Source organism: Monodon monoceros, unplaced genomic scaffold (assembly GCF_005190385.1).
Source record: "Monodon monoceros isolate NGI ecotype Baffin Bay Population unplaced genomic scaffold, NGI_Narwhal_1 Super_Scaffold_7, whole genome shotgun sequence".
Lineage (NCBI taxonomy): Eukaryota > Metazoa > Chordata > Mammalia > Artiodactyla > Monodontidae > Monodon > Monodon monoceros.
Window position 1 is genome coordinate 13,114,570 of NW_021703784.1, and position 26,074 is coordinate 13,140,643.

At 53.4% G+C, this 26,074-nt stretch overlaps 3 protein-coding genes across 3 annotated transcripts; 2 read left to right on the forward strand and 1 right to left on the reverse strand.

Moving 5' to 3' along the window:
* The first annotated feature begins 4,301 nt into the window (after positions 1-4,301).
* MFRP (membrane frizzled-related protein) lies at positions 4,302-9,418 on the forward strand. Its single transcript, XM_029209141.1, has 13 exons — positions 4,302-4,355; positions 4,480-4,582; positions 4,695-4,808; positions 4,897-5,058; positions 5,191-5,404; positions 5,823-5,953; positions 6,081-6,206; positions 6,435-6,511; positions 6,885-7,033; positions 7,524-7,654; positions 7,800-7,931; positions 8,526-8,653; positions 8,744-9,418. Exons 1-13 carry the CDS (start codon positions 4,302-4,304, stop codon positions 8,966-8,968), a joined length of 1,746 nt encoding a protein of 581 aa, XP_029064974.1. The 3' UTR covers positions 8,969-9,418.
* A 578-nt stretch (positions 9,419-9,996) lies between these two features.
* C1QTNF5 (C1q and TNF related 5) lies at positions 9,997-11,678 on the forward strand. The gene is made up of 2 exons (XM_029206954.1): positions 9,997-10,433; positions 10,761-11,678. The coding sequence occupies exons 1-2, from the start codon at positions 10,079-10,081 to the stop codon at positions 11,276-11,278; spliced, it is 873 nt and encodes a 290-aa protein (XP_029062787.1). The 5' UTR covers positions 9,997-10,078; the 3' UTR covers positions 11,279-11,678.
* Positions 11,679-12,784: 1,106 nt separating this feature from the next.
* Positions 12,785-16,079, reverse strand: RNF26 (ring finger protein 26). The gene has a single exon (XM_029206897.1). It carries the CDS (start codon positions 15,523-15,525, stop codon positions 14,224-14,226), a length of 1,302 nt encoding a protein of 433 aa, XP_029062730.1. The 5' UTR covers positions 15,526-16,079; the 3' UTR covers positions 12,785-14,223.
* Positions 16,080-26,074: the final 9,995 nt, after the last annotated feature.

Consider the following 26,074-nt stretch of genomic DNA (forward strand, 5'->3'; position numbering starts at 1 on the left):
AGAGGCTGGTCTGGCTGGAGTGGAGGGTTGGAGCTGGAGGGCCAGCAGGAGGAAAAGCTAGCGAGCCGGAGTCTAGAAGGTGATAGCTAACCTCAAGCTGGCCTTGCCCCTCCTCGTTATAAAGGGGCCACAGAGGGCTTCCCTGGTGGCACGATGGTTAAGAACCCGCCTGCCAATGCAGGAGACACAGGTTCGATCCCTGGTCCGGGAAGATCCCACATGCCGCGGAGCAGCTAAGCCCGTGTGCCACAACTACCGAGCCTGCGCTCTAGAGCCCAGGAGCCACAACCACTGAAGCCCGCGTGCCTACAGCCTGTGCTCTACAACAAGAGAAGCCGCCACAATGAGAAGCCCGCACACCGCAATGAAGATCTACTGCAGCCAAAAATAAATAAATAAAACAAATAAATTTTTAAAAAGGTTGGAGGGGGGGAGCCACAGATAGCCAGCCAGGCCGAGTTGCAAGGATCCAAGCTTGCAGGAACAAAAGCAAAAGCCCAGTGGAGCTTCCGGGGGTGTAGAAATCACTTGAGCAAGAAAAGAGGTAACTTCCCTTTGCTTGTTAGTTTTATCCATAGCCGTCAGCAGGAAAGTCCATGCAAACGTCCCCACAGCAGCAAGAAAAGGGAGGGCTGGAGACACAGTGTCCCTGCAGGCAGTGGGGGAGATGGGGAGACCCCCGGAGAAGGAAGAGGCAAGAAGGCCAAGGCCCCGGGGCCTGCAAAGGAAGAAGAGGAAGCCCAAGAGGCAGCCAAGAATGAAGCAAGCAACCTGGAGCTCAATGGCCGCAGGCCTGAAACCTCCCAGGGCTTCACAGCCCAGGTGTCCTCTGCACACATAACCTGCAGGAGTCCTTGCCCGCAGTACCTCTCGCCCCCACTATTCTACACGGTTTATAGAAAGAACATGGAAAATGTAAAAGAAGGGAAAGAAAAAAAAAAGGGAGGGCTTCCCTGGTGGCGCAGTGGTTCAGAATCTGCCTGCCAATGCAGGGGACATGGGTTCGAGCCCTGGTCCGGGAAGATCCCACATGCTGCAGAGCAACTAAGCCCGTGCGCCACAACTACTGAGCCTGTGCTCTAGAGCCCGCGAGCCACAACTACTGAGCCCGTGTGCCACAACTACTGAAGCCCACACACCTAGAGCCCATGCTCCACAGCAAGAGAAGCCACCACAATGGGAAGCCCATGCACTGCAACGAAGAGTAGCCCCCGCTCGTCACAACCAGAGAAAAGCCTGCATGCAACAACAAAGACCCAACACAGCCAAAAATAAAAGGAAAGGAAAGGAAAGGGAAGGGAAGGGAAGGGAAGGGAAGGGAGGGGAGGGGAGGGGAGGGGAGGGGAGAGGAGGGGAGGGGAAGGGAGAGGAGGGGAGGGGAAGGGAAGGGAAGGGGAAGGGAAGGGGAAGGGAAGGGAAGGGAAGAAAGACCAAAAGCTGAGAATCAGGAATCCAACAGACCCAGCTCTGAAACCCAGCCTGGTAACTGGTGCCTCAGTTACATCTGGAAAATGGGAACAAACACACCTCCCTGACCTTGGCTCCCAGGGCTGTTATGAGGGTCAAATGAGCTGATGAGCTGAGGGGTGTCTGTTCTATTTCTCTCATTGTCCCTTTACCGGTGCCATTCTCCCACCCTGACCTGGCCCCTGGCCTGGCTGACCTTCTGCCCTAGGAACATGTCCATGAAGCAGCCAGTCGCAAGGGCGCCTGTGCCGGCAGAGCCAGGGGTGTCATGGAGGATGGCCATGGGCAATGGCAAAGCCAGAGAGAAGCTTCTGGCCCTCCCAGCCTCCCCCTTGCCTCCTTTCCACCACCTTCCCACAAACAGGGGCTGTTCTGAGACCCAGATCTGACCAAGCCACTCCCTGCTTAAAATGGGTTACAACCCAGCCTCCTTAGGCCCATAGTGCTAAGTACCCCCTCCTTTCTGGAATCCCTACCCAGCCCCCAAATTCTACCTATTAAAATCTTTTTCAACTCTCTAACTTTAGACTAAATGCCCACCTCTTCCAAGAAGTCTCCCTGGCTGTTATAGCTATTAACATTTACCGTGTTAAAATCAGAATGGAAAGGAATTAAAATATTTTCTTATTAATTTTTTTAAATTATTATTCGGCCACACCATGCGGCATGTGGAATCTTAGTTCCCCGACCAGGGATTGAACCCACACCCCCTGCATTGGGAGCACAGAATCTTAACCACTGGACCGCCAGGGAAGTCCCTTTTTTTTTAAAACTACATTTTCCAAAACAAAAAGAACTTAGTAAGAAGGATAACTTTGTTTTACATTTTTGCAAATCTCATTAACGCCTGGCTGGATTCTCACCTCCTTCACATCATGCAGCCTCTGGAAACCACGCTGTTCACTCAAGAGGAAGGAAAGAAAGGGAGAAGGACAAATAACACCTACGTGTTATTATAGAAATACTTTTGACCTCTCAAACCCTCTAAAAGCAGTTCACATCTTAGGACCAAGGAAAGGCTTGTCCCCTAGACAAAAGCAGCCCCGGGCCCTCTAGGGGGTGAAAGGAGAGGAGCTGGGTGTTGAGGGGAATCTCCTGAGTGTGAAGAGAGCTGCCGCGGGGGATCGGGGATCACAGAATCTGTCTCCTTTGTTTCTTCTCTCCCCGCTGGGTTCTTCACTTAGTTCCCCTCTGTCACCAGCCTGCCTTAGACCAGTGTAGAGTGAAAGATGTGTGGGGCTTCCCTGGTGGAGCGGTGGTTAAAAATCCACCTGCCAATGCAAGGGACATGGGTTCGAGCCCTGGTCCGGGAAGATCCCACATGCCGCGGTGCAACTAAGCCCATGCACCACAACTACTGAGCCTGTGCTCTAGAGCCCGTGAGCCACAACTACTGAGCCTGAGTGCCACAACTACTGAAGCCTGCACACCTAAAACCCGTGCTCCGCAACAGAGAAGCCACCGCAATGAGAATCCTGCACACCGCAACTAGAGAAAGCCCGTGAGCAGCAACGAAGACCCAACGCAGCCAAAAATAAATAAATCAATATTTAAAAAAAAAAAAAAGACGTGTGTCAGAGAAAACATGCGCTTTGGATTTACCCAGCCCTGGGTTCAACTCTTGTCTCTGTATCTTGGGGAAGCTGATGTAACCTTGGGAAAGTTACCTAACCTCTTGGAGCCTTAGGCCATCATTTGTAAAATGGTTATGCTACCTCACAGAGTGATTCAAGGAGAGAAACTGCACGTAGGGCCTCTGGCCCAGGGCCTAATACGTAACAGACATTCTACAAACAGTAGCCAGAAATATTATGCTGCCTCCCCACCTCCTGCCCTACCCAACTCAGCGTGAGCACGGCTAACACAAAACAGATTAACAAGCCCTTTCCCTTCTCCCCGAGGACAGCTGCGCCAGGCTGGGATTTTCCAAGAGGACTTCGCTCGTGGAGAAAGAGAGTCACGGAGTGATGTAGTTTGCAGAGGGCAGGTTTTCTATCCGGCAACAGCAGATGGCATCACCTGCCAGATTCCACAGCCCATCTGAAGGGCCAGCCCTGACCGACCCGTCCAAGGCCTTGTGCAGCTTCACCTCCTCCACTGCCCTTTCTCCTACGGGCTGAGGCAGCCAACCCCTCAAGCTCCCCGACTCACATCAGCACAGACACAAGCGGCCCAGAAAGACTTATCTCCTTGTCCCAGGCACCCAGGTGCTTTAGGGGGACTTCCAAAGACCCAGCTTGGCTAATGCCTCGGTCACCCTGATGGCCAGGAGCGATGGGCTGCTGGTCTGTCCAGGACCTTGAGGACTCACAGGCCTTGAAGCTGCCAAACCGTCACACCTGGCTTCGAAGGCTCCCTCGTGCCTGTAAAACTGCCCCGCTGTCTCCCTTCCTTCCCAGCACCCCTCAGACACTCACTCAGCACCTCAGTGAGGTTAGGAGACGGGGTGGCCAGGCCCCTGGTCACACCCCCGACAGAGCGCCCAGCTTCCTCCACGGGTTGTCCTCAGCCTGCGCCTTTAAGGACCGCTGCTCTGTGCCAGGGTCTCGACCTCGGCACCCTCAGCTGAGTTGGATTAAGGGACCATTTCATGCCCTTGCGGATTCCTTCTGCCTGCTGTCCCTTCCCCCCCAGACAGAATAGCCAGTAGCCAGAACCAGCTTGGAAACAGTCTGCCCAGGGCAGCGGGGGAGCTGGTCTAGCCTGGCAGCCCTCGTCTTCAGGGAGCGGAGCAGAGGCTGCCCCTTTGAGAGGCGGCCTCGGGGCAGGGAGCGGGCCCTCTGGGGTCTTGGGCTGTCGCAGGGACTCGAGAAAGCCATGCAGAGCCTAGAGCCATGAAGGACTGCTCAGACATCATCCTCTGTGTGGAGGCGACAGAGCTGAGCAAGGTAAGGGTCATACAGGACCACTCCCGCAAGACCCAGATGCCCACCTAGGGCTGGCAGTGCCCAGTGAACACACCTGCCAGGCAGTGCTGCCACCAGCCCTCAGCCCTCAAGTCTCTCCCTTCAGACTGAATTCTGCAATCCTGCTTTTGAGCCTGAATCAGGGCCACCTTGCCCCCTACCCAGCCTCCAGGAGGACGCCAGCTGCAGCACCCGAGCTCCCTGGCATGGTAACCATCTCACGGGGTGAGCTGGGTAGGACAGAAAGGCCCAGCGGCTAAGGGCTGTGTGAGAGATGCCCAAGCGAAAGGGCTCTCAAAAGCCCACCCCGCCTGCCCGCAGGTCGGCGTCCCCGAGGGCTACAGCCTGACTGCCACTTCTCCTGGCTGTGTGTCCTCCTGCTGGCCAGCCTGCTGCTGTTGCTGCTGGGGCTGCTGGTGGCCATCATCCTGGCCCGTAAGTTCCCAAGGCCTCCATGAGTCTCCCATGCCCTGCAAGAGATCCAACACCTCTGAATCCCACTCCCCCGTCTTCCCGCCTCCAGAATTGCAGGCTACAGCCGCGTCCGGGGCCTCCCATCATCCACTGCCTTCCCAAGGCCTCACCACCATTGGCTCCGCCCCCACTCCCATCCCCACCACCTCTCAGGCAACTGGGACCCCTAAAGGGCAACCGGAGGCAGGCGTGAGCCCCACACCCCAGTCAAGTGAGTACTACGGGGCAGATCTTCCCGGAGAAGGGCCAAGACGGCAGGGGGGAAGGGAGGCCGGGAAGAGGCATCTTATAAAAACAAGTCTCTCTCCTTTTGACCTCTGAACTCTAACCTCCGTCCCTGCAGCCTGTGGGGGCCTCCTTCCTGGCCCAAGGGGCTTCTTCAGCAGCCCGGACTACCCAGACCCTTACCCACCCAACGCCCACTGCGTGTGGCATATCCAAGTGGCCACAGACCATGCAATACAGCTCAAGATCGAAGCTCTCAGCGTGGAGAGTGTGGCCTCCTGTCTTTTTGATCGCTTGGAAATCTCCCCCGAGCCTGAAGGCCCCCTCCTCAGGTGGGTCCCTCTGCCCCCAGGAGATCCCACCCCCGTCCTGAACCACTGTCTGGAGGGCAGAACCAGGGAACTGCAGTGGGAAATTCTTGACTGGGAGGAAACGGAGAGACTTGGCCTCTGGGCCCAGCTCTGCCACCATCTTGCTATATGACCTTGGGAAGGTCACTTCCCCTCTCTGACCTTGGTTTCCAAATCTGGAAAATGGAGCTCTCACATATCTTTCCCATGGATAAATGCCTCAAGAATGGACGTGCAGGAGCTAGGGAGGTCAAAGCTCTGCTGGAAATGAAAGGAACATTTTGGACACATCGTCCCCAGGACGGGGCTTGAGGGAAGAGGACCGCAGGGCCCAGGCAGGCTCCACTCTGGCTGGCCCTGAGCTCTGAGCCTCCGTCACCCCCAATCTGGCTTCTTGCAGAGTGTGTGGGAGGGTGCCTCCCCCCACACTCAACACCAATGCCAGCCACCTCCGCGTGGCCTTCGTCTCCGACAGCAGCGTGGAAGGATCTGGCTTCCATGCCTGGTACCAGGCCGTGGCCCCCGGTCATGGTGAGTGTTTTCCCGCCAGGTCCCCAGCTACCTGTCAACTGTCCGCTTCCCCCCTCTCCAGCCACTCCCAGCCCTGCAAAAGGGGTAGAGATTCTAGGGGGTTCTGAATCCAGATGCCCGCCCCCAGGGAGCTGTGCCCACGATGAGTTCCCCTGCGACCAGCTCGTCTGCCTGCTACCCGACTCGGTGTGCGACGGCTTTGCCAGTTGCGCTGATGGCAGTGACGAGGCCAACTGCAGCGCCAAGTTCTCGGGTATGGGCCCGGCCAGCCTCAGGCCGGGTACTGTCCTCAGGCATCTGATCCAGGTTCAGGCTGGCCTCCCCAGGCCTGGCCCAGCTCCAAACCTGCCTGGTCATTCTTCTGGCCCAGAACTTGTCTCCCCACGGGCACAGCCAAAACTCTTCTCTGCCATCCCTGCTGGCCCTACCGGGCGAAGGCACAGACCCTGGCAAACTCATGAGCCCCTCCTCCTCTCTACAGGGTGTGGGGGGAACCTGACTGGGCTCCAGGGCACTTTCTCTGCTCCCAGCTACTTGCAGCAGTACCCTCACCAACAGGTAAGCCAGCGCTCCATAGCGGGGGTGGTGCAGCCCACGTGGGCACACCTGAGCATCCGGGTTAGTGCGATTGAGAACAGCATGGCAGATACTGCCTTGTACTTGGGAAGGTCAGAGATCAAGCAGGCAGGAAGGGAACAGTATTAAGTGCTTACTCGGTATCCATGTTCCCGTGCTGGGTAAGCTTATCTCCGAGACCAGATAAGTTAAAGGCCCTTCCGCCAGCACCAATGATACGAGCAGTGTGGGCAGGGCCCGCCCACTCCCTACCCCGCCTGCAGCAGGGGGAAGCCCATCTGGAGCTCAAGCCTGGAGGCCCCGATTGGGACAGAAGGAGGAACCCGTAAATTACTCCACCTGTGCCCTCCCCCAGCTTTGCACCTGGCACATCTCGGTGCCCGCTGGACATGGCATCGAACTGCTGTTCCACAACTTCAGCCTGGAAGCTCAGGACGAGTGCAAGTCTGACTACGTGGAAGTGTATGAGACCCGCAACTCAGGGGCCCTCAGCCTCCTGGGCAGGTACTGGTGGAGCCAGCGGGGAGGAGCTGAGGATAAACCCCATCCTCCAGAGTCCGAGGTCAAGGCTTCCTATGAACAGGCCCACGCACGCACTAGCTTCATTGTCTTCTCCTGCGCCAAGCTGGAGTTCCCCGCACTGTCACCCTGAAAAAGGCTTGTCCTTCCTCACCTTCGTACCTGTCCCCCTCACCTTTGCTCCTTACATCACCTCCTCCAGGAAGCTCTCCCCGTCCCAGCTCTCCCACCTGTCCGGTCTATTTATAGCTTCCCCCAGAACGCTCACTGATTTTCCCCAGGTCGAAGGGGCTCAAGTTCAAGCAGTTTATTTCGTTTGTTTAGTACTTTGTCTCCTGAACATGTGTGTCTTCCTCACCAGTCCCATGAGTCAGTGACTATGCCTCCCCTCCCCTCTGGCATCGCCCAGAGCACCCAGCTCCGTGCCGCGTCTGCGGGGGGGCCCCGTGCCAGGACTGCTGTCTGCTCTGGGCAGGTTCTGTGGAGCAGAGCCGCCCCCGCGCCTCATCTCCTCGCACCACCAGCTGGCTGTGCTCTTTAGGACAGACCATGGCATCAGCATCGGGGGCTTCTCGGCCACCTACCGGGCCCTCAATGCCACAGAGAGTAGGTGGCCCTGGGCGAGTGGGTGTGGGCAGTGGAGGCGCCTCCAGGAGAACAGGGAAGGGCTCTGGACCCTGGTCAGGGCACTGTGAAGGCAGTGGGGGTACAGGCATGTCCCAGGGCACTGCCATGCCCCCTGTGCCTGCAGACCCCTGTGGGCCCGGAGAGTTCTCCTGCCGGGATGGAGGGTGTAAGAATCTGCAGTGGATGTGTGGCATGTGGAGAGACTGCACAGAGAGCAACGATGACAACTGCAGCATCCCCTTGCTCCCACCCCCAGGTGAGGAGCCTGCCCCAGGGCACCGCAAGAGGGGCTGGCAGGCCTGAGCGGGCTGGGTGCCCATCCCTAGAAACCCACTGGCACGTGTCATAACAGCCATCCCTATCTTCCCTGATGGTGTGGGGGGCCCACTAGCCTGACTCTGGCCCACTCCACCAAATACTGGAGGGATTCTCCCCCAGGAGTGGCAAGGGTACTTAGTGTCACCCCCGAGGGAAATGGGAATCTGGGAGTTGATGTTTGAGGCTTCAAGAGCCCATCCAGCCTTGTCACACAGAGAGGTCCTCTCCAGGGCCCACCTCGGAGATGGGGGGAGAGCGGGGGAGCTCCTTCCAGATGCCCTGGTCCTGCCAATGTTGGTGCCCCTAGCTCCCCGAGATCATAGACGTGCCTGCATGATGCCCAGGGCTGGCGAATGATGCTTGGAGTAGGCTCTCAAGGAAAACAGGAATCCTCGACATGGATAAAGCATCTCTCTGTGTTATCTCCTTTGATTCTCCCCGTCTGACCCATAGGGAGCGCTTAGGTGACTTGTCCCAGCTCACACAGCCAGTGAGTATTCCCCAGAGTGACCCTCTCCTCCCACTCCTGCAGAGCTGGCCTGTGAACCTGTCCAGGTGGAGATGTGCATCGGTCTGAGCTACAACACCACGGCTTTCCCTAACATCTGGGTGGGCATGGCCACCCAGGAGGAGGTGGTGGAGGTCCTCAGAGGTTACAAGGTGCTCCAGGGAGAGATAAGGAGGAACCCCCAGGGAGGGGAGGGAACTGGGGGAGCAGGGTGCCTGAGGGCTGGTCTCCTCCTTCCACAGAGCCTGACAAGCCTGCCCTGCTACCAGAATTTCCGGAGGCTCCTTTGTGGGCTACTTGTGCCCCACTGCACCCCGCTAGGCAGTGTCCTTCCCCCTTGCCGCTCTGTCTGCCAGGAGGCAGAGCGCCAGTGCCAGTCTGGCCTGGCACTACTGGGCACCCCCTGGCCCTTTAACTGCAACAGGCTGCCTGAGGCAGCTGGCTTGGAGGCTTGTGCCCAGCCCTGACCCTGAGGCGGGCCCCTGCCCTCTGCTGCCCATCCTCCTTTGCCTATGAGGGTGGGCAGGCAGGGGAGCAAAGGAAGGGGACCAGCATGGGACTCTGCCCATCCCCTCTGGGTCCTCCCAGGGAGGGGAAGAGGAGTCCTCAGCGGGGCTAACAGGACCCTCCCACCCTGCCAGGTCCTTCCCTATCCTTTTATTTGCCCCAGCTGCTGCAAACAGCTGGCCTGACTCCACACTGTACCAGTGATCATCTAGATTGCTTCCCACCCAAGCCTCTGACCCCAGTTCCCCACCTTCTACCTTCCTCATCTCCATCTGCTTTTTCAGGCTCTCTGCCACCCTCTTTCTGACTTTTTCATTTATTCCAAAAAAAAATGTATCCAGTGCCTAGTCATGTGGCAGACCCTATTCTGAGCCCTGGGGATCCAGTTGTCTACTGCTTCTAGAACCGTCCACCCTCGGTTCTCAGCTTCTATTTCTCCTGGACTAGAGTGTTGTCTTTGATCTCCGTCGTGGCACCATCTCTCCTTCCAGCTCCTTGGAGCTGTAGATGCCCTGAGCGTCTGTTTCTCATGGTTCTGCCTCTCTGTGCCCGCCTCAAATCTCTCCCTCCTTTCTCCACCAAACTTTGGCCGGCCGCCGGGCGACACCACGAGTTATTTCCCTGCTATTTCCCGGCCCGGGCTCTTGGCCCCCGAACAACTGGTTTCCTCTTGGAGTCTGGGAGGAGCAGAGCAGAGCCGGCAAGGAACGAACCGGGACCAGGGGGACGCCTAGGGCAGGGGGCGCCTGGCTAGAGAGAAGCGCAGGGAAGGAAGGTAGCAAGCAGGGGTCAACTGGAGGGTCCGGAGTAGCGAGAGCCCCGAAGGAGGCCACAGAGAGAGCGAGCAGCCCCGGGAGCCGGGAGGGGGGTGAGTCTGGTCGCGAAGGGGGGGGGGGGGGGGGGAAAGGGGAAGGGGGGGGGGGACTGTGGGAAAGACTGGGCGCCGGCCCGGGGTGGTGGTGGGGAGAGGGCCGGCCTCTCCTTCCCCCTGCGCGGTGCTCTCGGGGTTCTTGGGTCTAGGGGCGCCCCATTCTTCGTCCCCTCGAGGCCACTCAGCCTCACTCAGGGACATGGCAGTGGGGTGGGGACCGAGCCGGCTGCGCCGGGGCGGGGACCGAGGCAGGTCCCAGGATTCTGGGTCCCGACTCCTGTCCTGCCCAGCCTACAGACGACCAGAGGCCCGCGGCGTCCGGGCTCCGCGTGCCAGCGCCATGAGGCCGCTCCTCGCTCTGCTGCTCCTGGGCTTGGCGGCCGGCTCGCCCCCGCTGGACGACAACAAGATCCCCAGCCTGTGCCCGGGGCACCCCGGCCTCCCCGGCACGCCGGGCCACCATGGCAGCCAGGGTCTGCCCGGCCGCGACGGCCGCGACGGCCGCGACGGCGCGCCCGGCGCTCCGGGAGAGAAAGGCGAGGGCGGGAGGCCGGGTAAGAAGCGCCTCCGCTGGGAGGCTGGTAAGAGTGCGGCCCCGCTCCTGCTCCCGGGGGCTCGGGGCTCGGGGTTGCCGCTAGGGGGCGCCGCTCCCGTCCCCGTCCGACCCGGCCGGAGCCGGGAGAGAGGGACTCAGCTGCGGGAGCCAGAACCCCTGGGACCCTCAGATCTGCCCCAAGCCCTGCAGGAAGCGTGGAGGGGGTCCTGCGGCGCAGGGCGGCCCCGCCCGATAAGGGGCAGCTGGGAGGCTGAGGGAGGATGCTGGAGGCCCGCGGCGGGCGCGCCCTAACTGCTCCGCTTTCCCCCCACCCCCACCCCTGCAGGCCTCCCGGGGCCGCGTGGGGAGCCCGGGCCGCGAGGAGAAGCAGGCCCCGTGGGGGCGGCCGGGCCAGCAGGCGAGTGCTCGGTGCCTCCGCGCTCCGCCTTCAGTGCCAAGCGCTCAGAGAGCCGGGTGCCCCCGCCGTCGGACGCGCCCCTACCCTTCGACCGCGTGCTGGTGAATGAGCAGGGACATTACGACGCCGTCACCGGCAAGTTCACCTGCCACGTGCCCGGGGTCTACTACTTCGCCGTCCACGCCACCGTCTACCGGGCTAGCCTGCAGTTCGATCTGGTCAAGAATGGAGAGTCCATCGCCTCTTTCTTCCAGTTCTTCGGGGGGTGGCCCAAGCCAGCCTCGCTCTCCGGGGGCGCCATGGTGAGGCTGGAGCCCAAAGACCAGGTGTGGGTACAGGTGGGCGTGGGTGACTATATTGGCATCTACGCCAGCATCAAGACAGACAGCACCTTCTCTGGATTTCTAGTGTATTCTGACTGGCACAACTCCCCAGTCTTCGCTTGATGCCCACTGGAAAGTGAGCACACGCTGTCTCACTCGAAGGGCAGGAGGGCATGACACTGACAGCCACATCATCCAGGAGGGCTGGCCCCCCTGGAATGTTGTGAATGACCGCGGAGGTGGGGTGGGGGCCTCTCCATTCTGCTGCAGGCAGGGGATGGGGACAGAGGCTGAGATCAGGGCTGGCAGCACGGGGCAGTGGCTGGATTTCTGCCCTAGACCAAAGGAGTGCTGGCAGGCAGCGTGCTGGCGGTGTGCTGGCAGGTGTGAGTCCCCGCAGTTGCTCTGGCCCAGGACCCCAAGGTGGGGTGCTCCCTTCCCAGTCCTCTGCTTCTCTGGGTCTTCCCTCATCCCTCCTGCTCCTGGGCCCTTTTCTCAGAGATCATTCAATAAATCTTAAAACAACAACAACAAAAACCCTCTTACTGGCTTCAGCCTTTCTTCTTTACTGGTGGGGATGCCCTGATTCTGAGATTGGGGAGAAGAGGGAGGACGGTGGGTGGGGAGGGTGCTCAGGCAGAAGGGAGGGCTCTTGGGCTGGATGGAGCTATGCGCCAGGAGATACAGGAAGCAGGCCCAGGTGAAGGAGAGGCCGCTCTGCAGACCTGCTGGGTAAGCGGTGGAGGTTGTGAACGGGAGCCCCTGCTGAGGAGGGTGTCCTGGTGTCAGACTTTGGCCACCCAGAAGGAGGAGCCCTTTTTCTAACTCAGAGATGTCATATGAACTGGGTGGGACTTCACCACACACATCCCTGCCCTGACCAACAGAAAGGAAGCCAGGATTTTCCTTCATGGCTGCTCTGGCTACTTGCCTGGTCCCTAGATGACTGGAAAGCTTCTCTGTCCCCCATGCCAGGGGTGTGGAGTGTCCCTGGGTGTCTAGAGGTGTCATCTTGGAGATGGCCACGAGGGGGCAGCCCAGTTCCAGGATGCAGCAATGACCCTAGGTAGCTGAGCTCCTGACTGCTAAGGTGGTTAGGGGGAGGAAGGGTATTGAGCTCCGCCAGTGGGATTCCAGATGGGGGTGGAGGAAAAGGGGGTCATTTGCTCCCAGCTCAGGCAGTTTATCTTCTCTCATAAAATGTTTATCCTCACATTAAACAGAGACTGGAAGGAAGCAAGCCTCCCCTTGCTCAGCTCCCTCTCCAGGGTTGGGGGAAGGGGAAAAAAGAGCCCTTCCTCAGGCCTCCCAACTCCAAGGTGCATGTGGGGAACAGTCACTCACTGAACCGGGCCACACCACTCAGTCTGAGGCTAGCCGCAAAGCCCCTCCGAGGCTCCTCTCTTTGCCCCACCCCCGACCCGATGACTAACCCGGGCTGGCCCACCCACATCAGCTCAGGCTCTCAACCCAAGAGAAAGTGGAGGGGCCTCTCCTCGGAGTTTCTTCCCATCTACCGCTTTCCCCTCCCCCACCCCCTTCCAGAAGGCTGTCCCTGGCATCATGCTCCTAGATTTAACATATAATTATGGGGTAGTGTCCCCCCCTTCTCTTGCAGGTCATGTGAGGATGGATATGACCAATGGCAACTGGACCCAGTGAGCTAGAGACAGGCCTCCCAGCTGTCCACCAGGAGGCCCCACGGCCATACTCCAGCCCATCACAGCGCCACTCTATGCCAAGAGTCACAACGACAAGCACCAACTCCTCCAGAGATCTGAGGGTAGGTTGCACTCCAGGCAGTAGGAACCCCAAGTTCCCTCCTGGGAAGAGTGGCACCAGAGGAAAAGCTGGGAGGGCTGACCCAAAGGGTGAGCAAGTTCACACTCCTCTCTCCTAGGGCTAATTCTGGAAAGATAGAAAAGATAAGGAGAGCTTTCCAAAAGCTGTGCACATGAGAGGGCACAAATCAGACAGGGTGAAAGCAAAGCCAGCCACACCTGGCAGGGGCTCTCCCCAAGGCACCCTATCTTATCTCTCTGCCAGGTCCCCCACCAACCACACTTGTGACTCCGGCAGGACCGAAGGACCCTGCTGCAGCATCCGTCACCCTAACCGACGGCTCGCCCTTGCAAGGATGCACACAGAGGCCGTCAGAGCTGTAACAGAACTTCATTCATTGGATCCTGGGCCAGACAGACACCTCAGGGACCCGCATGCCTCTCGGCCCTGGCCCCTTCTGTATTTGGACCCTAGTGAAACGTGCACAGTCTGCCCTCCCGATGCCAGGGAGAGACGAACAGAAGGGGAATGCCTTCTCACTCTGCAATGTGGGGAGTGAAAGGGATAGGAGTAGAAATCTGGCTATCCCCCCTGCGGTTCCCAGTGGTGCTGGGGTGTCAGAGGGCACATGGTCCCAAAGCCAGGTGCAAACACACACACACCTGGGGGTTAATTCTCATCCCAGCTGTTGGGTCAGGTCAGAAGGGAGCCTCATAAGATCATGACTGGTAGAAGGAGCTCTAAGGGCACCTGAGAGATACTACCCCCAAAGCCTGCCAGAGCACAGGGGCTCCAGCTTAAAGCAAATGTTCAAGATCATTCCAAGGCCCTTGAGTTGCCACAACACCCAAATGACACTGATGTGTGTGGCTGCAGAAGCGGGGGAGGAAGTGGGAAGGGAGCAGGGAGAGAACCTGCAAATCCCCAACAGAACAACCAGAAGCGGAGAGGGGGAGCCCCACACACGGGTATCTGGGTGGGCCCTGGCAAGCTGGAGGGGAGTCCACAGAGAACAGTCTCAGGGCCTCGCAGAGTGACACACTCACCACCCTCGGCATCACTGGGACCCACTGGGTAAGGATAAGCTGTTACCCTGCCCCCAGCCAAGCCACAGTCTTCCAGAGTTTCCCATCTCCATGTCCTGGACGTATGGCTCCGAGGCTCGGCAGGACGGCCATAGGGGCAGGAGGGGCTTCAGGCTGGGACCCAGAGATCAGGTGTGAATGCTGTCCTAGCGCAGGTGGCTGTGTGGAGCATGGAGGGATGGGCAGGCGGGGAGGGAGTCTTCAGAGGTAGACGTTGAGGGTCTGCAGGATGCCCCGGCGGCACAGTGGGCAGTTGCGGTGGTAGACAGGGTGGCGCATCAGGATCTCAGTGCAGGCCTGGCAGAGGCACAGGTGCCGACAAGGCAGAAGCAGCACCGTCTTGCTCTGGTCCTGGCAGATGACGCACTTCTTCCGCTCCTCTTGCTCCTTCAGCAATTTCCATGGGTCTTGCCCAGCTACAGGCTCCTCCACATTGAGCCTCTCCCGGCCCCGGGCAGCTGTCACTCTGGCCATCCTGACCTCCTCTTCTTCTGCCTCTGATCTGGGCCCAGCTTCAGGAAGAGCGTCCTGTCGCCAGGTCCTGGCTGAGGGCACCCTCCTAGGGCCACCCTGGGGGGCCCCAGGGGCCCCTCCCCGGTTAGGCCAGCTCGCCAGCTGCAGGCTACGGCTCCAGACTCGGCGCCAGGTCTCCAAGCCCAGTGCTAGGCGAGAGAGCCGCACAACATCCTCTCTGAGCCGGTGGTAAGATGGCCGGGCATGGAGCTGACTGAGCGCCTGGGTGGCCAGCCTCAGGGTGAGGTCCGGGTGCAACAGAGTCACCGTCACTGCCAGCACGCAAGCCAGCAGCACCAGGCCAGTGACATTGACAAGCACAAAGCTGGCCAGGAGGCGGGCAGCGGAGGCCAAGAGCTCCAGTACCAGTTGGCAGGGGGTCCAGAGGAGGATGGACATGGCCACAGCACTGCTGGAAATGTGGGCTAGGAAAGCAGCCACTACATCGGTCATCCTCCACAGCGGTCCCATCACTGCATCCCACAGGGCCAGCACCAGGGAGAAGAGGTTCTGAGTGCCAATGAGGCAGATGTTGACCAGGCTATTAATCACATAGGCCACCAGGCTCATGGTGATGGCACAGATGTCACAGACCTGGCGCAGCAAGGCATGGCCATTGGAGACCATATTGAGGACACCCCGGTGCAGGATCTCCCGGCTCCTAAGCGCCCCGTGGGAGGCCAGGTGCCCCAGGAGCTTTAAGCTCTCCAGGCCAGAACAGCAGCTGTATAGTACGGTACACAAGGCCTGAAAGCCCCCAAAGGTGAAGGGAACCACGGCTTCGATGAAGGCCAGCAGTGACAGCAAGACTCCACGGCCCAAGTGCAGAAGACTAGTCAGTACCGTATGTGGCAGGTTGTAGATGAAGGCCAGGAGCCAGGCCAGGGAAGCCAGGAGGGAGGACACCAGCAGGAAGTTGAGGTCCAACACCAAGGTCAGCACATCCAGCAACAGGCCCACCCCATTCACTACCAGGTACACAGCCTCCATGATAGGGCTATGGGGGTTAGTCCAAAAGGAAGTCTGGCTCCCGGTTGAGGGGGGTGTCAGGGCTGTCAATATTTGGGGGAAGGAGGAGGTCGGGGATTAATTTGGAAGGGAAGTGAGCAGTCTCCAATACAGGGAGAATCTGAGGAAGACGTGGGTTAGAAGGAAGTGGAGTCTCAACGGAGGGAAAGGGGGCCAGATGCCGGTCCAGAAGTCCCGGTTTTGAAGGCGGGCTCTTTGGGAGGAAATAGCCCAAACATCTCTAAAGTGGAGGTGATCCCGGGCTGGAGGAGAAACCTCAGCTTTGGAGGCCTGGTGGTGGCATACCACGGCCGGGCAATGGGTCAGACCGAGAGGAGACCGGGAACGGAAGGGATCGGGCCAGGCCGGGGCCGGGTGGGGGCGGCGCAGGCTGGGCGCGGGCTCGCGGTCCAGCTACGCAGGTGCCTCTGTCCCCGCCCGGCCCCCGTCCTCTGGGCTCGCGGCGCTTCGCGCCCAAGGGAGCAGCGGGGAAGGGAACGAGGCTCAGCAAACCCCAGGCGCGGCCTCTACTCCGCTGGGCGCCGCCATCTTGTGTGCTACCGGGTGGGGCAAAAGGCGTAACAAGGAGGGAGGGACGACGAACTCTGACCAATCGGTGAGGCCCAAGCGCAGGAAGCATCGAGCACTCATTGGTCCGTTTGAACGGCGCCCAAACATATTTAGTACTTTAAGGGGTTGGGGGGGAACAGATTGAAATCCCCGCCCCCTTGAGGCGGGGATTGGTCAATTGAAGGGCAGAGGTGAACTTGCCCCCCCAGCCCCGCCCCCTAAAGGAGCAGGACTTTGGACTGGGATAGTGTGGGCGCTGTTCTTTTCACTTGGCCTCCAGCCTTGATTTTTTTAGGTGCGGGTTGGCGGTCACTGCCTCTGAGCTGGGCTCTAAGATTGCACCGCCTCCGCAGCCTCAGACTCAGTCGTTCGTCCTCCTCCATTCATCCATTTATTCTATCGTTTATTGAGCCTGCTACAAATGCAAATGAGGATTTGTATTTGTACAAATGAGGAAACAAAAACTGTTTAAGACGTGCCTGCTCACAAGTAGTTCAAGGGGAAACAGATTGTGATAGGGGATTCCCAAGGTGCTATTTCCAAACTGTTTCCTCAAGCTCTATCACGTTTTCTCAGCATCCTCAGGAGATTACCTCATTGTCAGTGAGAAAAGGAGGTCACATGCCGGAAATAGCTCACCCTCCTAGCCCAGGCCCTATTAATTTGTTTACTTGAACGCTCTAGTTAGATATCTGCCTGGGCACCCTTAGTAGGCTCCTCAAAAATTTACCCTCTTCTTTAATATTCAAATAATATTCAAAATATCTAAGATCCTATCCCAAGTATATTGGGAAGCCTGGTGTTCTCTACTAAGCCCAAGGATACTTGGAGGTCTTATCCTTCCCCTGGCCTCCATTGCTTTAATTTCCTGCTTGCATTTGTCGACTTAAAAAAAAAAAGCAAAACATGAGAGTCGTGAGTTAAGATTTATTTGGGGTGAAATGAGGACTATAGCCCAGGAGACAGCCTCTGAGATAGTTCTGAGGAACTACTCTGAAGAGGTAAGGGGAGAGGTGAATGTATGTGTAATTTTGGTAAGGGGGGCATACGTGCAATTCAGCACACATTTTGGCAGAAGGTTGCTGCTGGTCACAAGGAGCAGATGTCTCCGTTAATGATTTAAGTGCTTTTCTAGATGTGAGGAGATGCAAGAATTTGGGCTCGTAGAATCTTCTCCTGAAAATAACTATCTGAAGGCCTGTTCTGCCAGTTTTTCCCAGAGCACAGAGTGCCTCATTCCTGATCTCTGCCCTGAACTCCTTTCAGGGGATGTTGAAGGTCAGTGACTATGGTGGCTAGTGACAGTTTTTAGTTAGCACATTGAATTCTTCATCTCCACTCTGGCCTGGACTGCTGAAAGTGTCTGTCTCTGTCACCCCACCCTGAATACTGCCTGAATCCTTTCTTCCCCAAAGCACCACTGATGCATACGAAGGTGAGGGATGCAGCACACCTTTACTGAAACAAGGGGCTCCCAATAGGGGTTACACCACAGTGCAGGGCAAGGACTGCAACTTCTAAAACTCCACTGGTTTTTCCCCAGCCTCTCTCCCACATCTGTCAGGCCCCAACTTAATGTTTTCTCTGAGACATGTTTTCCCTTTGTCTTCCTCTTCCTTTTGAGATTTCCCCTCCTTTTCTCTAGCCATCAGACTCCAACTTCCCATTGTTATTTTATATTACAGAACAGTCTATTTCTACCCCCAACCCCACCTATGCTTTGGCCACAAAATGCTAATTTCTCTAAACAAAGGAGAATAATATAAAGATTTATTTAACCTCCCGCCCAGATCACAGTCTGTTGTGGTTATTGTTGCTGGGGTTTTTATTTTGCATTTTTCCCCTAATTTCAAATCTTGGAGAAATGCCCACCTCCTCTTCAAGATACTTGAACCCACCACGCATAACTTGTCCTCTTCAGAAATTTTACCTGTCCAGTGAATAGTATTATGTTCTTAATTTATCTTCCTGCAGCACTTGACATCAATGACCACTTCCTCCACCCTTGGCCTCTGGACCTTACCCTCTCCTGTATTCTTTCTGTCTCCATCATGGCCCCCTCTCCTCTCTACACGATGATTCCCAAATCTGTGTCTTCAGCCTGAATCTCTCTTGTAAAGTTCAGGTTCCACATGCTTCCTGGACAGCTGCTGGATATCCCACTGGTGCTTCAAACTCAATGTGTCCAAAATCAAACTCAGCAAATTTGCTGTGCCTGCACTGTGTGTAATTAACCAGCCAGCTTTCCAGGCTGAGAAAGACCTTGAAGTTGGCAGGATCCTCTAAGACAATATTTCCATTAGTCTGGGACTAATTAGCCTCCCCTTTGAGTGATCTGAGACACACTAAGCCAAAACCAGCTTAGTTTAGCTTAAACAAGCCACAACCTTTGACTCTGCGGGCGTTCTAGTTGTGGGCAGGCAGAGGTGACCTGTGGCCAAAATTCTTGTGACAAATGAATTACTGCAAAATGCTATCCATTCTTAAGCTAGAAATATAAGAAAGTACCATGCTACCACAAGGCAAAAGAAGTGCTCGGATGACTCCCGCCTTAGAGAAGCCAAGGCGCCTCCCAGCGCTGAGAGGTTGTTAACACTCCCCTTGAGGTGATCATTGTGGTTGGGTTGGGTCTGGACTCAAGCAGTATCTCTACTGACTCGATAATGTTTTTTTCTAGGACTGTGTTTCAGATAACAGCTGGTTCAAACTGACTGTTGCCAAAGCAGGGGTCATCCTCTATTTGGAGGCTGGAAGACTGGAGAGTGTTGGTCGAAAGAACTAACAGCACCTGACTTTAGGGAGGAAGTTCAAATTGCTCACTAGTGTGAGTTGCAGTGGTTGAGAAGAAAATAAGCCAGATCTGGAGAAAACTTAATGCCTGGAGGCGCTAACCCTGCAGAATTGTGTCATGGAAGATAATAGTGGTATGACCTAAAACTCTCAGACATCTGGCCCAGGGGCCTCCCGGAAAAACAGCTGGTTTCTGCTGTTGCGCTAAGTGCAGGGCTTTTGTGTTGCTAGGTGAGAGATGCTAGCTGGGACAACAGAAGGGGTTTTGTTTTGTTTTGTTTTTTTGCGGTACGCGGGCCTCTCACTATTGTGGCCTCTCCCGTTGCGGAGCACAGGCTCCGGACGCGCAGGCTCAGCGGCCATGACTCACGGGCCCAGCCGCCCCGCGGCATGCGGGATCCTCCCGGACCCGGGCACGAACCCGCGTCCCCTGCATCGGCAGGCGGACTTTCAACCACTGCGCCACCAGGGAAGCCCAGAAGGGGTTTTTAGAGGTTGTTCAGCCTTGAGGATTAAGAGATGGGATAAAACCAGAAAGAATGTCTAATTCAGGAGTTTTGTTTTGTGGTATTGTGTGTACTATAACCCTCCCCTTAATCTCCCCATCAAGCATTCAGTAAAATCCATATTACTGCCATGGTCTTAGAGTTGGATTTTTTTCCTTTTTGATTTAATTTGGCTTTTTAATCAGGCAAATCATTTACAGGGTCCCCAAATCAACACCATATAAAAAGGTACATTCCTAAAAGGTTTACTTTTGGGCTTCCCTGGTGGCGCAGTGGTTAAGAATCCGCCTGCCAATGCAGGGAACACGGGCTCGAGCCCTGGTCCAGGAAGATCCCACATGATGCGGAGCAACTAAGCCCGTGCGCTACAACTACGGAGCCTGAGCTCTGGAGCCTGCGAGCCACAACTACTGAAGCCCGCGCACCTAGAGCCCGTGCTCCGCAACAAGAGAAGCCACCGCAATGAGAAGCCCGCGCACCGCAATGAAGAGTAGCCGCCCCCGCCCCCCACCCCCCGGCTCGCCGCAACTAGAGAAAGCCCGCGCGCAGCAACGAAGACGCAACTCAGCCAAAAGCAAAAACGGAAAGGTTTGCTTTTATCCTGCCCCCTCCACCCTGTTCCCTCCCAGTACCCCCCTAGCCTCACAAATCACAAACATACCAAAAAATATTTTCCTCTTTCAATCAGGATCCGAGGCTTGGCACCGGTACAGGAGAACCCATAACCCTAAACATCAGCTCTGGTAATAACGCTGTTCAGGTCCAGAGAATCACTTCACGTCTCATAATCTGTGTCCTGGAAACATGAGGTGACTGTCCAAAATGCCACAAAGACCTGTGGTTTGCACCAGGGAGGATTTGAGCCATTGAAGCACTTAGGGAAGAAAAGAAATACATTAATTAACTAGTCAAACCCTCTTTCTTTTCTTCCTGTTCCAGTTTGTGGTTCCAGAAATACTCAGAAATTAATGCGGTATTTGCCATAGTGGCTGAGGAACATTTGTAATATTAACTCATATTTTTAAAAATTTGTCTATATGTGAGTCTGGATGAAACACGTGTGCGTATTTAATTGGTTTTAGCCCTGTTCTGACTTAAGGGAAGGACTGGAAAAAAGCAACTTACAATTTTAGGCATTGATTTAAAAGGATGTTGAGAGCAAGTTCATGATAATGGGACTGACATGGTTTAGTAAAAATAAAGGTGAACAAGGTCATTTTTTTAACGAAAAATCCAGAAGCGTTTTTTGCGCCATATACCCCGTATGGCACATAGTTGAACTTGTTACTAGACCTTACCTTGACTGTGATCATGATGGCTTTCTTTGGAATGTTAAAAAGATTATATACAATATTTTCTGGACCTACCCAAAGTTGAAACATCTTAGGAAGACACATATCACATCTGACCTTCCAACCGTTCTTGGAAGCATGACGAGCATTCTGGTTACAGGCTGTTAAAACAAGTAGATATAATTAACACATGATGCTAAAAGAACTTGAAGAGTTAAGCAAAACAACAGGAGATTCTCAAATAAAGAGTAAATCATGGTCACAAGTAGAAAATGAAATTATTCTTGCTACCCACAGATATTTGAGATGGACTGTTGCTTACTATTAATAATATTGGCAAAAGTTTAACAAATCTAAATCTAAGCTTGACTATTTTAGTTTCTTTGTTTTTTTACAATTGATGAGCCAATATTGATACATCATTATTACTAACTAAAGTCCATAGTTTACATTAGGGTGCACTTTTGGTGTTGTACATCCTATGGGTTTTGACAGATGTGTAATGCCGTGTATCTACCATTACAATATCATACAGAATATTTTCATTGCCCTAAAAATCCCCTGTGCTCCACCTATTCATCCCTTTTCTCCTTCACCCCCAGCCCCAACCCCTGACCATCACTGATCTTTTTACTGTCTCCATCAGTTTGCCTTTTCCAGAATGTCATATCATTGGAATCATGCAGTACATAGCCTTTTCAATTTGCTTCTTTCACTTAGCAGTATGTATTTAGGGTTCCTCCATGTCTTTTTGTGACTTGATAGCTCACTTTTTTTTTTTTTTGCATATGCTCTTTTTTTTTTCCCATTTAACATCTTTATTGGAGTATAATTGCTTTACAATGGTGTGTTAGTTTCTGCTGTATAACAAAGTGAATCAGTTATACATATACATATATCCCCATATCTCCTCCCTCTTGCGTCTCCCTGCCTCCCACCTCCCCCATCCCACCCCTCTAGGTGTCACAAAACACCCAGCTGATCTCCCGGTGCTATGCGGCTGCTTCCCACTAGCTATCTATTTTACATTTGGTAGTGTATATATGTATGTCCATGCCACTCTCTCACTTTGTCACAGCTTACCCTTCCCCCTCCCCATATCCTCAAGTCCATTCTCTAGTAGGTCTGCGTCTTTATTCCCATCTTGCCCCTAGGTTCTTCATGACCATTTTTTTTTTTTCTTAGATTCCAATGTATGTGTTAGCATACGGTATTTGTTTTTCTCTTTCTGACTTACTTCACTCTGTATGACAGACTCTAGGTCCATCCACCTCACTACAAATAACTCAATTTCATTTCTTTTTATGGCTAGATAGCTCACTTTTTTCTAATTCCTGAATAATATTCCATTGTATGGATTACCTTCCAGTTATCCATTCCCTTATTAAAGGACATGATGCAGTTGCCTCCAAGTTTTGACAGTTATGAATATATCTGCTATAAACATCTGTATGCAGGTTTTTATGTAGACCTAAGTTTTCAACTCATTTGGGTAAATACCAAGGAGTATGATTACTGGATCTTACGATAGGGGTATGTTTCACTTTATAAGAAATTTCCAAACTATTTTCCAAAGTGGCTGTACCATTTTGGATTCCCACTAGTAATGAATGAGAGTTCCTGTTGCTCCACATCCTCTCTAGCATTTGGTGTTGTCAGTGTTTTTGGACTTTAGCTATTCTAATAGGTGTGCCATAGCATCTCCTTGTTGTTGTTGGGTTTTTTTTAATATTTATTTATTTATTTGGTTGTGCCAGATCTTAGTTGCGGCAGGCAGGCTCCTTACTTGTGGCTCCTTAGTTGCAGCTCACAGGCTCCTTAGTTGCGGCATGTGGGCTCCTTAGTTGCGGCATGCAAACTCTTAGTTGTGGCATGCAAACTATTAGTTGCGGCATGCATGTGGGATCTAGTTCCCTGACTTGGGATCAAACCCAGGGCCCCTGCACTCGGAGCCCGGAGTCTTAACCACTGTACCACCAGGGAAATCCCTCTCCTTGTTTTAATTTGCAATTCCCCAATGACAAATGACGCTGACATCTTTGGATATTTGCCATCTCCACATCTTCTTTGGTGAGGTGTCTGTTGAGGTCTTTAGCCCTTTTTTTTTTTTCTTTTTTCGGTACGCGGGCCTCTCACTGTTGTGGCCTCTCCCGTTGCGGAGCACAGGCTCCAGACGCGCAGGCTCAGCGGCCATGGCTCACAGGCCCAGCCGCTCCACGGCATGTGGGATCTTCCCGGACCGGGGCACGAACCCGCGTCCCCTGCATCAGCAGGCGGACTCTCAACCACTGCGCCGCCAGGGAAGCCCCTAGCCCATTTTTTAAATTGGGTTTTTTGTTTTCTTATTGTTGAGTTTTAAGAGCTCTTTATAAATATATTTGGGGATTACCAGTTATTTATCAGATATGTGTTTTGCAAATATTTTCTCTCAGTCTGTGGCTTGTCTTTTCAGTCTCAACAATGTCTTTCACAGAACTTAAGTTTTTAATTTTAATGAAGCCCAATTTAACAATTTTTTTCTTTCACAGAGTATGCCAAAAATTCACCGCCAAACCCAAGATCACTTAGATTTTCTCCTGTTATCTAGAAATTTTAGAGTCTTGCATTGAACATTTAGGTCTATGAGACTGTTAATTTTTGTGAAACATGTAAGATCCGTGACTTTTGCATGTCCAGTAGTTGTTTTATTTTCAAAAGGATGAAATACTTTCTTTTAAATTTCAAAGTACTACCTAAAGCTAAAGAGGCTGCATTCTAATAAACTATAAGGAAATGAAGCTTGACAGTGCACTCTGTTGGCAAGGCACTGGAGAAACAGGCACTCTCATACATTGCTGGTAGGAAAGTAAAATGTTACCACGCCAGTGGAGAGGAGTTTGGCAATATCTACACAAACATTATTACAGACCTGCCGTAATCAATACAGTGTGGTACTGGCATAAAGACAGACATTCATGGACTTCCCCGGTGGTCCAGTGGTTAAGACTCCATGCTTCCACTGCAGGGGGCGCGGGTTCAATCCCTGGCCCCGGAACTAAGATCCTGCAGGCCTTGTGGCACAAGAACAAACAACAACAAAAAACAGACATTCATATAGACCAATGAATGGAATAGAGAGCCAGAAATAAACTCTCACATATATAGTCAAATGATCTTCAACAAAGGTGCCAAGACCACTCAATGGGGAAAGGACAGTCTCTTCAACAAACGGTGTTGGGATAGCTACATGCAAAAGCATGAATTTAGACACTTAGCTTACACTATATAAACAAGGGAACTCTACTCAATACTCTGTAATGGCCTATATGGAAAAGAACCTAAAAAAGAGTGGATACATCTATATGTACAACTGATTCAATTTGCTGTACCCCTGAAACTAACACAACATTGTAAATCAACTATACTCCAATAAACATTTTTTTTAAATGGAACAAAGACCTAAACATAAGACCCCCAAACTTTAAAATTCCCAGAAGAAAACATAGAGGGAAAGCTTCATGACATTGGACTTGGCAATAATTTCTTGGATATTACACCAAAACGATAAGCACCAAAAGAAAAAATAGACAAATGGGACTACACCAAACTTGGAGGCTTTTGTGCATCAAGGAACACAATCAACAGAGTAGGGAGGACAACCTACAGAGTTGGGGAAAGTATTTGCAGATCGTGTATCTAATGAAGGTTTGTGTCTGGAATGTTTAAAGAGCTCCTACCACTCTACAACAGGAAATCAAATAGCTTGATTGGGGATGGGCGGAAGATCTGAAAGGACATTTCTTCAAGGACGATGTGCATTTGGCCAGCAGGCATATGAGGGGATGCTGGGCACTTCTGGTTCTGACAGAGGTGCTGGTAAAGGATGCCACCTTGTGCCCAATGGGATGGCTGCTATCAAGGAAACAGAAAATAGCAGGTGTCCTCAAGGACATAGAGAGGATAAGCCCTTGTGCACTGTTGGTGGGATTGTGGAGTGGGACAGCTGCTATATAAAACAGTATGGAGGGTCCTCAGAAAACTAAAAATAGAACTACCATATGAGTTAGCAATCCCACTTCTGGGTATATATCCAAGAGAATTGAAAGCAGGGTCTTAAAGAGACCACTGCAAAGAGAAGTCCGCGCACTGCAACAAAGAGTAGCCCCTGTTCGCCACAACTAGAGAAAGCCCTCGCACAGCAACAAAGACCCAGCGCAGCCAAAAATAAATAAATAAAATAAATAAATTTATAACAACAACAAAAAAAGTGTAAACTGGAAATTACCCTATATTAAATAGTTCTTCCTTATTCCTTTTTTTTTTTAACAGCTGCATTGTACTCCACTGGATTTACCTACCAGAGTTTTGTCAACCAATCTCCTGTTCAGACTTTTAGATAATTTTCAATATTTTGCAATTATAAATAATGTTACACTAAATTTTCATTTTGTTGAAAGTGTCTTAACAGTAAATTCCTAGAAGTGGATATCTGGGTCAAAAGGTAAATGCATATGTAGGTTTTTTGGTTTTGTTAATTGTGGTAACAAAAGCATAAAGTAAAATTTAACTTTTCCACCCTTTTTAAGCAAACAGTGCAGTAGTGGTAAGTATATTCACATTATCGTGAAACAGATGTCCAGAACATTTTTGCCTCGCAAAACTGAAGCTCTATGTCCATTAAATAAAAACTCCTCTTTTCCCCTTCCCACCGACCCCCAGAAACCACCGTTCTACTTTCTGTTTCTATGAATCTGACTACTTTAGATACCCCATATAAGTGGAATTGTATAGTATTCATCTTTTCGTGACTGGCTTTTCTCACTTAGCATGATGTTTTCACGTTTCATCCACGTTGTGGCATGTGTCGGAATTTCAACCACTTTTACGGGTGAATGATATTCCATTGTATGAATAGACCACATTTTGTTTATTCATTTATCTGTCAGTGGACACTTGGCTTGCTTCTACCTCTTGGCTATTGTGGATAGTGCTGCTATGAACATGGGTGTGGACCCTGCGCCACCAGGGAAGCCCCAGTTTACACTTTTAAGTGAAAAAAAGCAAAGTGCAAAATATTATATATCGTTTGGTACCTTCTGTGTAAGAGAGACGGGGAAATAAGAAAACATAGGCGGTTCCCTGGTGCTCAGTGGTTAAGAATCCGCCTGCCAATGGAGGGGACAAGGGTTTGAGCCCTGGTCCGGGAAGATCCCACATGCCGCGGAGCAACTAAGCCCATGCACCACAACTACTGAGCCTGCACTCTAGAGCCCGCGAGCCACAACTACTGAAGCCCGTGCGCCTAGAGCCCGTGCTCCGCAACAAGAGAAGCCACCGCAATGAGAAGCCCGCGCACCGCAACGAAGAGTAGCTTCCGCTCGCCGCAACTAGAGA